Below are 12,319 nucleotides of genomic sequence, written 5' to 3'. Positions count from 1 at the left end.
GTTACTCTTGTATATTTCTTTAGCCTCTTTCTACATATGAACCAAAGACAGATTCACAGGGCAAACTTCTCTATCCAACCTGATCTGAACCTAAGGGTCGTGATGCCACTTCTGAATGACTGACAGTGTAATTGCTACCCTGTCAAGAGTTCTCTTCACTCACCAGATGGCTCTTCTGGCTCACTCTCATTCTCTTCCTCTGGAGGTGGCGGTGGTGGTGGCGGCGGCAGCTTTTTTTCTTTCTCAGCTTTAGCATTTCTTTCCTCCTCAGAGTAATATTCATCTTCAGAGAGGTTTGCAAGACTTTCATCCATCTCCCTGTACTCGACCTGCAAGCAGCACAATCACAGGATAACTAATCATGAACCAGGCAACATGCTCTGCTACTAAAATGTGTGTTGCAAACAGGGAAGTTGCTGGTACAGGAGAGGACCCACTGGATCACCAAGCCCAGCCCCCTGCTACCACAGTTATGAATACTCCACAACCTTTAAAGGTCAAGGGCATTCTAATTTCAAGCTTTAATTTACTTATAGAATGGGCATATGCTTTAGTACTTGTACCGATTTTATCCTATAAAATAAATAACTTTTCTCCCTGCCTAATATTTACTTCTGTAATGTATCTATAGAAAGCAAGTATATCCAAACTTTTTAGTTTCCTCTGAAATGACAGACTAGCCTATCAATTACATTAATAATCAATTGTTCTGCACATGCATTCGTTAGAATGAATGATCTAACTTTCTTGAATGATGAACTAGAATCGCAGTGTTTCCACATGACTTTGCAGAGCCTTTCATATGGCAGTTATACTGCCTCATCTCTACTGCAAATGCTCCAACTGATAGATCCCATTTGCCTTTTTACGGCTGCATCACAATGGCAGCTCAATCATTCTGTGAACAACACATGCCCTCCTCTTCCTCACTTATTTCCAACTTTTGAACTCCCAACTTAGAACAAAGAAAACAGAGCTGCAAGCAACCCCAAAATGACATCTACCCCAACTCACCACCAAAGGCAGGATCCCTCCTCCCCCCCCCCCAGCCATCCCAGACAAAAGTTTGCTTAATTACTCTTAAAAAGCTTCCACAACCTTTCTAAAAAAACAGTTCTAGCACTGAACTACTTTCTTGGCAAAGAAGCTCTTTCTAGTCTCCTTGCTTGCAATTTAAGCTAGCTACTTCCTGTTCTGTCCCCTACCGAGGCCCCTTACAGAATAATTTCTTGCTATTAGTGCATAAATGCACAGCCCTGCCTTTTGTACAACTAAATTCCATCTCGTGCCCTGCTCATGTCAGCTCTGGGTATCAGATTGACATGATAAACTTCTAGCAAATCTATGCTGAATTTTATCCCACTTTCCATTTGCTTCCATGTATAATTTTTTTCCTTTAAAATGTGTTCTAAAACACTAATTACTACTGAAGTCTAGATTACCAGGCCTGTCACTGCCTTCATCAATACCCTCCATTTGTTAAAAATAGGTACCACCTCCAAACCAATACATTTATTACAAATTCCACTTGCCTGATCTGAAATTTCACATGCCGATTTCTGGAGACACCAGAATGTCCATCCCAACCTGCAATAAACTCTTTGTACTCTGTTTTAATGTTCTGTAGCTTGTATTATCCAAGATTATCTTTCTTTCCTTGTCTTCATGATCAACATCATGATTTTACTGTGATCAGATCTGAAGTTTTCACTTAGTTTTTGAGCTTTGCCTAGATTGTTAATCTATACCCCATTCTCACTGGCTTCACTTTCCCCCTTGTCCTCTTTTTTATATACAGTTGAAAAAAGCTTTTGCTATTTGCTTTAATACCCTTTTCCAAGGTCTTGCTCAACTTGATTTTTTGCAATTATCACTTTATCGTTCCTCTTCTTGATCTCCAAGATTGACCATTTCAACTTTGATCAAAGTCACCCATGAAAAACCAGTTTAAGAAATCAGCGTTAGTCTTCCATACAGTAGCCTCCAAAAACCCTCTCCATTGCATCTCATAGTACACCACTACAAAAGATAATTTACTTCCTGGAGACTTTTGGTCTTCAGTGAGACAATGGTAGCTGAGTACAAATGTCATTGCATGTGCTAGACACCTGTACACCTTTTCAGAACTGCTTTCCATATCTTCAGTGATTCTCAACAAGGCTGCTGAGAGATCCTTGTAAGGGCATTACAGGGTGCCCCATGATATTAGCAGATTTCAAACAAGAACCCATAGTGTCAAAAACAAATCTGACCCACTATGGTCTTTCCAAGTTCTTTGCAACAGAATAACTATTATTTTTCCATAGTCAAGAATCAAGTGAGAGCTATGAGCTGGCATTTTCCAAGGGGTGCCTTGAATATAATAAGGGTGCCCCACATCTAACAAGGTTGAAAACCACTGCTTTAGAGTGTGAAGATAATATGTTATAGCATGTGACTTTTTTCTAAAGCCAACAAATTTATTAGAAACCTGCAATGAAAGAGAGTCTCAGAAAACAAGAGCCCCAAATTCAGTTGGGCAAGTTAAGACCTATGAGATAATATTTTTTTAAGAAGTAGCTTGTATTCAATTAATATATAACACGTAAAGATACCCGTTCTTGGATGTTCAAAGGCTTTGCTTACAGAAATACCTGGAGAAAAAATGAGCACTTTGTAATTATGTCGGTGAATAACACCTGGAAGACTCTTCAAAGACGTCTTTGACAATCATGTTGAGAAGAGGACTTTAATGGTAGTGGCATGCAACCATGCAAAGAAATTTTGACAGGATGTTTAACCACCTTTTTGCTCAAATACAGTGATACAAAATTAACAAATAAAAAAAAGAGAAGACTGAATTTAGGATACCACTAGAAGCATTGTTTCATCCCTATAAAATCTGATACAAGGTGAACCAGTCACCAAAGATAGCTTACTGAGTAGAAATCATTGTAAACACAGATATAATTTCACACATAAAAATCTAAAGTGAGCAGATGATGACTCAAAAGGTAATTTCATTAGTTATATCAGATCCACACAAGTATACCATAATGCAGGGAGCTTTAAAATGCACCAACTTCTACTCAAGCTGTATATGAAGCAATAGAGAAACCTTAGCTAAACAAACAAGGAGATTTACCTGTAGACCTCGCTATCTGTACCGTACTGCAAGTCTTCCATTTACAAAGATATAAATGTCAGCTTCTTCAGAGGAATCTACGAATTTCTAGTGTCATAAAAAGTTGACATTCATTGTCTTATATAACTATGAATATAATATTTTTACATTAATATTGTAAAGAACTTGGATCGGGCTACATTCTTTTTGAGATGAAGGACAGGCAACTTAAACCTGGAATGTCTTTTTAGACACTTGCTCAGAGCCACCATACTCCTGGGTCTCTACAGTTCCAGTCCATGCTGTGAAAAAGATGATTTTGACTAGGAGAGGGGTTGGCCAAATAATCCTCTGAGGTCAGACATGCAAATAGATTCAACATACTAATCAATTCTTCAACAAAGGTGTGAACTGTAGATTTCTCTCTGCCAGTATAGGTTTACTAGAATCATGATAGTTTACTGGTGGGTGGCTACACAGGTCATGCTTGACTACAGGTCACCTGAAGTCTGGACACGGATGCCCATGCTATAACAATCAGCTGGGTACCTGAAGAACAAGAAAAATAGTTTTTTGTTCAAGTGGGAGACTCCTACGCTGGAGGATCATCTTTCTAGCTTATGCCACCTTTTAGCATCATTCTTTGGGGTAACTTCTTCAAACAGCACGTTCTGGGTAGATGAAGTCTCTATGCGGGACACACGTGTGATCACCACACGCTGGCTTAAGTTCAGTTCTAATGGGAAGTGCTGCACAAACTCTATTATTTGAAGGTCATCCGTCACAAGGAATCAACTTCAGTCACTAGATAGCCTGCTTTCTTTGGCATTTCACAGCATTTAGTGATGAGTAAAAATAATATTTACAACACTGTCCAAGGAGTCCATTGCTAGGACCCACAAACTGTTATCCTGGATTCAAGGCTGGATGGCAGAGTTGATCCATATCTAGAATTTCCATTTACTTCAACCGCCGAAAGTCACAAGCCGCAATACAGGTTCCCATACAAGTCAGCACCATTGTACTGAAGTGCACTAAGCAACTTTGCTGACATCTGACTTGTGACTTGCACAAGAAGCAAGGTTTTGCAAGGGGGAGAGGTTGATGATTTATTTGGAACAATTATACAGTTGGGAACAATGTCAGACAAGCTTTTCAGGCACAAGGCCCCCTTCTTCAAGCCTGGGCCAGCCTGGAGCATGTCTAAAACCTTCCCAATTATACAGTTGCCCCAACAGAAGATATCACCAAAACAGCCCTTGCTTCTGGCATATTTCCTGGACCATCATTGCTACAACACTACTCCAAGCCTCACATGACTCATGACAGATGCGCCCAGCTAGGACGCTGGGTGATTTATCGTTAACTCCAGTGCCGCAAAACTGATCCTCAAACACACTCGGACTGCTCAGTCTTATTAGCCTGTGTGTAGAATAGACACAATAAAGCACCACGATGGCAAATACACGCTCTGTTCGGGCTCCAAACCAAGAGGCAGATGGACCAAAGTCCTGTTCCCCTCTCACACATGTAAGACGCCTGTTACTGGGGATGATTCCCTACAAGCACTCACAGAACCACAAAAACGCAAGGTTGAAAGCGACCCTAGAGCTCATGTAGTCCAGTCCTTGAGCAGGGACTCAAGGCAGGATCATCCCCATCTAAGCCACCTACAGAAATTCATGTCTAACCTATTAGTAAAACTACAGAGTCATCCCTGACACGCAACCACAAGGCGCAGCATCCTCCTAACATGCCACAGGTAAAGCAGGGAAGCAACAGCCCACACACAGCCAGTTGTCTCTCTCTAGGATCAGAGGATGAGCACATTGAGCTTTTTCTTGAAGAGTCATTTGTTCACACCCTTGAGACAAAAAGGAGAGCCAGGCCTTGGAGTCAAACTTTGAGATTTTGGAAAGTCGGGAAAACTCTTAAACAGGAACTTCACCCTGTCAACCACTGACAGCTGAATGTCCCAACCCACGAACTAATTCATTTCCCCAGCCCCTCTCCCCAAGGACGCGACGAGCTTCTGAGTTTCTACCCCAACCTTTCCCTTCTCTACCCACAGAGCGATTCCTAACCTCGCTCCAGCGTAAGGGGTGGTCGTCGCATGGTTTTATTCACTGAAGAAAGGCGCTTTGCAAAGCTACAAGGCTCTCCAAAGGCAGCGCTCTGGGATGCGTGAATAAAGATCTGACGGCGTGAATTTGGGGTCATGAAAGTGCACGCTCTACTCATGCAACCCACTGCTTTCTTATGTCACACACGCACACACACCCTGCTTTGTCATGCCATGTACACACACGCGCGTACAAACACCCTCTCATACGATCTCTCTCTCTCCGTCTACATATGTATGTATTTGCCTATAGAGATCTCAATACACACACCCCTACTTTCTCATGGCATCTACACACACACACGCATGTGCACACACCCTTTCTCATGCCATACGTGTGTGCGTGTCATGAGAAATGGCATGAGAAAGTAGGGTGCGTGCGCACACACACACACACACACACACACACACACAGGTGCGGCAGGCCGGGGGGGTGGGGGAGGGGAGGGTGGGGGGCCCCGGCCCGGCCCGCGCCCACCTTGGCGCGCTTGCGGCGGCTGGTGCGGCGGCCCTCAGGGGTCTCGGCGATGCCCGTGGTCTCGGCACCCGGCGCGGAGCCGCCCCCCGCGGCCGGCGACTCGGCCAGGCCCGGCGGCGAGGCCCGCGGCGGCTCCTTCTTGCGGGGCGTCCGCTCCAGGCCGCCGGCGCCCGCCGCGCCGCCCTCCGCCCCGCCGCCCAGCGCCCCCGGCAGCGCGGCCGGCGGCGCCGGCGCCTCGGGACCGCTCTCCGCGCCGCCCGCCGCCGCCTCCGCGGCCTTCTTGCCCCCCGACAGCATCGCCCGCGCCCGCGCCCCGCGCCGCCCGGACAAAGGAGCCAGCGCCGCCCCGCCCCGCCCCTCCCCCCGCGTCACGTCACGGCACGGCACGTCACCCCGCGCACCACGCACGTGACGGCCGCGGGGCGGGGCTGCGTCGCGTCGCCTCCTGCCTCCCCCGGTGTTCTAGAGCAGGGCCCCGCCCGCGGAGACGCTGGGTTCTAGAGCGTAGGGAGGGGTAAAGCCGCCAGGGGCTCGCGAGCACCTCCCCTGGGGTTCTAGGGAAGCTCCTAGAACCAGCTGGCAGAGCCCAGGGCAGGTTCTAGAGCAGGCAGTGCCAGATTTAGGCTTAAGCTACTTAAGCTCCGGTTTGGGGCCTCGCACGATGAGGAACCTTTAAATAAGAAAAAAAAACAACCCGGACATTTTCATTCAAATATGACCCAAATCTACCCCTCCATGGCTCCACAGATAGTTTTCATATTGGGGTCATAAATCTGTGCAGAAATAATAATTTCTCTTCAAATGTCATGAAAATCCATTTTCATGGTTTAGTTATCGTATGGGGCCTTTTACGCTGGACGCAGTTTAAAGCAGGGGTGGCCAACCAGCAGCTCTGGGGCCACGTGCGGCTCTTGAGAAGTGAGCGCGCGTCTCCTTGAATCACCGCACGAGCGCACGGTGACCAGAGCCGTCTCGTCACACCGTTACATACGACTGTGGCTCTTTGGCAACGTACGCTGCTGAATTCTAAGCAAGAAAGACTACGATCTCATAGGGATAACGGAGACCTGGTGGGACTCCACTTATGACTGAGCCATGGGTATAGATGACTATACCCTGTACAGGAGAAATCGTGCAGATAAAAGCACCCAGGGAGGATGACTGGAGTCCCTCTGGGTTAAAATATGTGGGGAACGTGGCACAGGGGACGCCATGGTAGGGGTCTACTACACACCTCCTAACCAGAAACCAGAGCTGGACCAGGAATTCGCCAGGGAACTGGCTGAGGCTGCACACTCTCGGTGCATGGTTGTCATGGGAGACTTTAACTACCCGGACATCTCCTGGGAAGAGCACTCGGCCAAATCCGATTGGTCGCAAAGCTTCCTCACGTGCGTGGACAAGCTCTACCTGACTCAAGAAGTCTATGGGCCGACAAGAAGTAAAGCGTTGCTGGACCTGGTACTGGCCAGAGGGGATGACCTAGTCAGTGACCTAAGAGTAGATGGAAAGCTGGGTGACAGCGACCACGAGCTGATCACCTTTCCTATCCATCACAAAGCTGGCAAGTCAGTCAGCAACGCAGAAGTCCTTGACTTCAGGAAAGCTGACTTTGACAAGCTCAGGAGGCACCACAACTCAGTAGGAAGAGGAGTGGTTGCTCCTCAAGGGAGCAATCCTGACAGCACAAGGGTTGTCCATCCCGTCTCAGAGAAAGGGTGGCAAAAGGACACAGCAGCCCCCTTGGCTCAGCAGGGTACCTGAGGACCTCCTACACCTAAAATGAGAGACTTATAAAGGATGGAAGGCTGGAATAACCACCAAGGAGGAGTACTCAGCGCTGGACTGTGCCTGCAGGGAGCGGACCAGGAAAGCCAAGGCTGCAACCAAACTCCATCTGGCTTCACATATCAAGGATAACAAAAAGTCCTTTTTCAGATATGTAGGGAGTTGGAAAATAGCCAGGGTAACATTGAACCCTTTGTGGACCAAACGGGACAACTGATAACCGACTCCCAGGAAAAAGGCAACCTGCCTAATGGGTACTTCACATCCATCTTTCATCAACCCAAAGGGACCGTCCTGCCTTACAGGATGCGGGACGGCCAGGGTGAGGGCGTATTTATACCCAGCATTGGTGTAGACCTTGTAAAGGAACATCTTGAGAGGCTGGACATCTTCAAGTCAGCTGGTCCTCACAGATTACACCCTACAGTACTCAAAGAGCTGGCAGGTGTCATAGCCCACCATTGACAAAAATATTTGAAAACTCATGGTGCTCAGGTGAACTACCTGAAGCCTGGAAGAAGGCCAATGTGGCACCCATCTTCAAGAAAGGACGGAAAGTAGATCCCGGGAATTACAGGCCAATCAGCTTGACCTCAATCCCCGGTAAGATTCTGGAGAAAATTATCAAGGAGACCCTTCTGGATAAACCAGCTGAGGGCAACATCCTGAGGGACAGCCAGCACAGGTTTGTCATGGGTAGTTCTTGCCTGACCAATCTCATCTCCTTTTATGACCAGGTGACATATCACCCGGACAAGGGAGAAGAGATTGACATCATATATCTGGACTTTAAAAAAAGCCCTTGATCTGATGTCCCATGACCTCCTCATGGAAAAATTGGACAACTGTGGCTTCAGCTACACCACAGCCTGATGGCTGGGGAATTGGCTCCGTGGTCAGACCCAGAGAGTAGTGGTCAATTGAAGTGAATCATTATGGCGCTCCGTGACCAGTGGTGTCCCTCAAGGCTCTGTCCTCGGACCAGTTCTCTTTAATATCTTTATCGACTGGTGTCAGAAGTGCACTGGCCAAGTTCGCCAATGACACTAAACTTTGGGGCATAGCGTCCACACCTGAGGATAGGCTAGCGATCAAGGCTGACTTGGATAAGCTTAGTAAGTGGGCGGATAGAAACCTGATCAGTGATGATGTTCAATACTAAAAAATGTAAGGTAGTCCACCTTGGGGATGGTGGGGGGGACCCACAGCATACTTATAGGCTCGGCAATATGTGCAAACCTCTGACCATTTGAAATGCACTCGAGAGGTCTCATGACTCAACTCTAGCAAGCCAGATATCTTCGTGGCTATGTTGCAGCTAGAGGTGCACCGATACATCGGTCCCATATCAGATCAGCACTGATATAGGGAAAATAGTATTGGAAAAAGGCTTTTTTTGCCCGATGTGGCCAATAAACGCATTGGCTGGTAAGTCTGTTGGGGGGGGGGAGGGAAGGGGCGTGGGGGGAGATCGAGGTCCCTGTGGTGAGGAAAGAAGTGGGGCTGGGGCAGGTGCTGTGCTCAGCCAGGGCAGGGCAGGGTGCAGGACAGAGCTGCAAGCAGCTTGGGGGGGGGGGGGGGGATGTGCCCCTGGGTCTGCATATGGGGCAGGCTGCTGCTGCAGGCTGGGGCCAGGCTCTTCCCAGGGGGGTGCTAGGCAAGGGTGGGTGGCAGCGGCACTGGGAGGCTATAGCAAATTTTGGGGTGGCTGCAGCCCCACCATAACCCCCTCCCAGTGCCACCACTGCCTGCTCCAGTGCAGCCCAGCCCAGCCCCCACCAGAAGAGCTCAGTGCCACCCTGGCCCTAGCCCACAGTGGCAGCCTGCCCTGCCCCATGCGCAAATAAGGGGGCACATGCCCTCCTGGGGTGCGTGCAGTGGCGGGAGCCACTACCCCCTTTCCCCCTCCCAGACAAGCTACTCAGGACCCCATCCCATGCCCTGCCCTGCCTGGCTGGGCAGTCCCTGCCCCACTCTCTCCCTCACTGTGGGGGCCTCGATCTAACCCCCCACCTCTTCCCTCCCCCCACACCAGACTTACTAGTCAGACGCTGCCCGACTGCATATTGGAATCAGATCACTATTGGCCAACATGGAACCCCCCCCCAAAAAATTGGCCATTGGTCTCAACCCCAAAAATCTCAATCAGTGCACCCCTAGTTGCAGCACACCACAGTGAAACAACACTTGCAAGACTAAAGAAGAGCTTCTGCCACAAAGGTGGCAAAAGAAGGTGAACAGAGTATCCACTGACTTTGAACAGTCAGAGGTCATCTCAGCAACTGAAGCCCATTGGGATGCTTTTTGGCTGAATGAAGTCTTAACAGAGCACTTCAGGGCTGTATCTTGAATTAGCTCTATATTTTTGCAAAAGGTAGGATTATCTTGTCAAAGATGGAGGGACCTGGTGCTTATCTGCTTCTGCATGTATGGGACTATCAAATTTAGAGAGCTCAGAATGAAATTCTTGAACCAACACATTTATTAGAAGTAAAAAGTTACAGTAGCCCAGCACTACAATTCAGTGTGACCAGACAGATCAGGCAAACATAAAACCAAATCACAAAAAAAAACAACCCGCCAAAAAACACTGAACACGGCAAAACACCTGCCATTAATATTGTAAATGCAAGGAAAAGCAAACACATCGGTGAAGGAGGCAAAAGAAGTGCAACATGCATGTTAGTGCATCATCCAAGGGCTTGTGTGTACAAACTCAGCTCTCCTTGTTCTCTCTCCGTGGGTGCCAAGTGGCAGGTACATGGGAAGAAGGTGGTGCTGTTTTGCACCTAGGATGAGATGAGGTGTCCGACTCCTTGTAAATGGGATTTTCCATACCAGGAAATGGAGTAGATAGGTGCAGGCCTCTAGCCACAATGTTGGTCTGTTTCCCACACCATCTCTACCTTCTCTTTTTGGAGATTCAATTTATTCTCAAATGTCTTCCCCCCCACCCCCGCTTTCCTAAACAAGTTTTCTTTCTATTTTTGGCCCACTCTCACTCAACATCATCCATGCTTCACTTAGATCCCCACTGAATTGCATTCCCTTATTTCTGCCAGCCTGTCTGCTGCCACTGAATGTGTCCCTCTTAAGGGCTGAAGAGGCCAGGGGGGCTTGTTAGATTTACTGAAGTGGCACATAGGAAGAGAGAACTGGAATAATTTCTGCTGCAAAGTTCAAATAGACAAAGCAAGTGAAGAGTGAGTGGGAAGCTGCTGTAGAAGCATTCACAGTGGCTGCTGACACAGTGAGTCTTGTATGGCCCATAAAAGTTCAAGAGGATGTACGAGTCAGAGTAGGGAGGAGGGCATGTGGGAGAGCACACAAAGGGCTGCCAAGACCAGATAAAAAATGATCATTGCAGTCTCTTGGGGGGTTGGCTGGTATTTCACTAACAAATGACCAAGGCTCAGAGAAAGCAGCTGCTGCAGACAGGAGTCTCAAGCAAACTTCAAGCAAAGAATAAAGCAGTTCCCTCCTAGATCACTTTCTTGCTGCTGTCCCAGGTGCAAGGAAGCAAGACTCTCTGCAAACTGGCCAGACTGCCTGGCCACAAGTTGGAATCGAGCACTGTATCTCCCTCGGCACAGCACATGAGCAAAGTGTCTGGTGCCAGGCTCACCCCTGATGCGTTGACCTGGGTTCTAAGCTGCATCCTAGCCATGTTTTCTGAACAAATGTAGTGCTGCACAACTGAAACATGAGTAGGTGCTATACGGAGAGCTGAGATCTCTAAAGCTTTACTCTTGCCTGCCTGGCAGGTCTTCATTAGATAAACTGGCACTTACCACCCAGCATCCCTTTGTTCTCTGCATATAGGGAAGCATGCTATTTTCAAAACAGCAGGTGACATGCTGAGAAGGAAAGCACATACTGAGGGAAAGAAAGACCGTTCCTGTCATCAGAGATCCCTTCACTATGCTGTCCATTGGAATGGGCTCTGGCTGTACTACGTTTGGCCGTCCAACAGAAGTTCAGAGTCATAGTTTCATAGTTGGCAGGGTCGGAAGGGACCTGAGCAGATCATCAAGTCCGACCCCCTTGCACGGGCAGGAAAGGATACTGGGGTCAAACGGCCCCAGCTAGGTGGCTGTCTAGCCTCCTTTTGAAGACCCCCCAGGGTAGGGGTGAGCACCACTTCCCTTGGAAGTTGGTTCCAGCTCCTAGCCGCCCTGACTGTGAAGTACTGCCTCCTGATGTCTAGCCTGAACCTACTCTCTGTCAACTTATGGCCGTTGTTCCTTGTTACTCCCGGTAGTGCTCAGGGGAGCAGGGACTCCCCCAATGCCTGCTGGTCTCCCTTGGCAAGTTTATAGGCAGCCACCAGATCCCCGCTCAGCCTTCTTTTGTGGAGGCTGAACAGGTTCAGGTCCCGTAGCCTTTCCTCATAGGGCCTACCCTGCTGCCCCCTGATCATGCGGGTGGCCCCCCTCTGGACCCTCTCCATGTTGTCCACATCCCTCCTGAAGTGTGGCGCCCAGAACTGGACACAGTATTCCAACTGCGGCCTGACCAGTGTTGCATAGAGGGGGAGGATCACCTCCTTGGACCTGCATGTGGTGCCTCTGGATGCATGACAAGGTGCAGTCTGCCCTCACATCTCTGTCCTTCTTGCCATGGACCTTGGAAGATTCTTCAAGCTCCTGCAAGGCTTCCAGGACAACCAGGGTGCTGGGGAGATCACCAAAAATGGCACAGAGGTTTTTATAAGAAGGGAAAGTTACTATGGTGCATCCAAACTTACTGCTCTGCAGGATCACCCTTTAGTACATCTGCCTCATCCTTTAGTACAGATCCCTCACCTTGGCCTGGCATTGCTTCTCAC

The 12,319-nt window shown here is 48.4% G+C and overlaps 1 protein-coding gene across 2 annotated transcripts in view; it reads right to left on the bottom strand.

Annotated features, from left to right (window-relative positions):
• The window catches only part of KDM1A (lysine demethylase 1A), a 55,165-nt gene extending 49,129 nt beyond the window's left edge, over window positions 1-6,036 (bottom strand). For both annotated transcript variants that reach the window (XM_059729615.1, XM_059729616.1), the window contains exons 1-2: window positions 5,704-6,036; window positions 164-329 (exon numbers count right to left, since the gene is read on the bottom strand). In XM_059729615.1, the coding sequence (XP_059585598.1) occupies window positions 164-329; window positions 5,704-6,000 (463 nt within the window). In that variant the 5' untranslated portion in view covers window positions 6,001-6,036. The remainder of the gene's footprint in view (window positions 1-163; window positions 330-5,703) is intronic.
• Between the last annotated feature and the right edge of the window lie 6,283 nt (window positions 6,037-12,319).

Source organism: Alligator mississippiensis, chromosome 6 (genome assembly GCF_030867095.1).
Source record: "Alligator mississippiensis isolate rAllMis1 chromosome 6, rAllMis1, whole genome shotgun sequence".
Lineage (NCBI taxonomy): Eukaryota > Metazoa > Chordata > Crocodylia > Alligatoridae > Alligator > Alligator mississippiensis.
The sequence above is the reverse complement of the archived record's forward strand: the minus strand, read 5'-3'. Positions and strand labels throughout refer to the sequence as shown.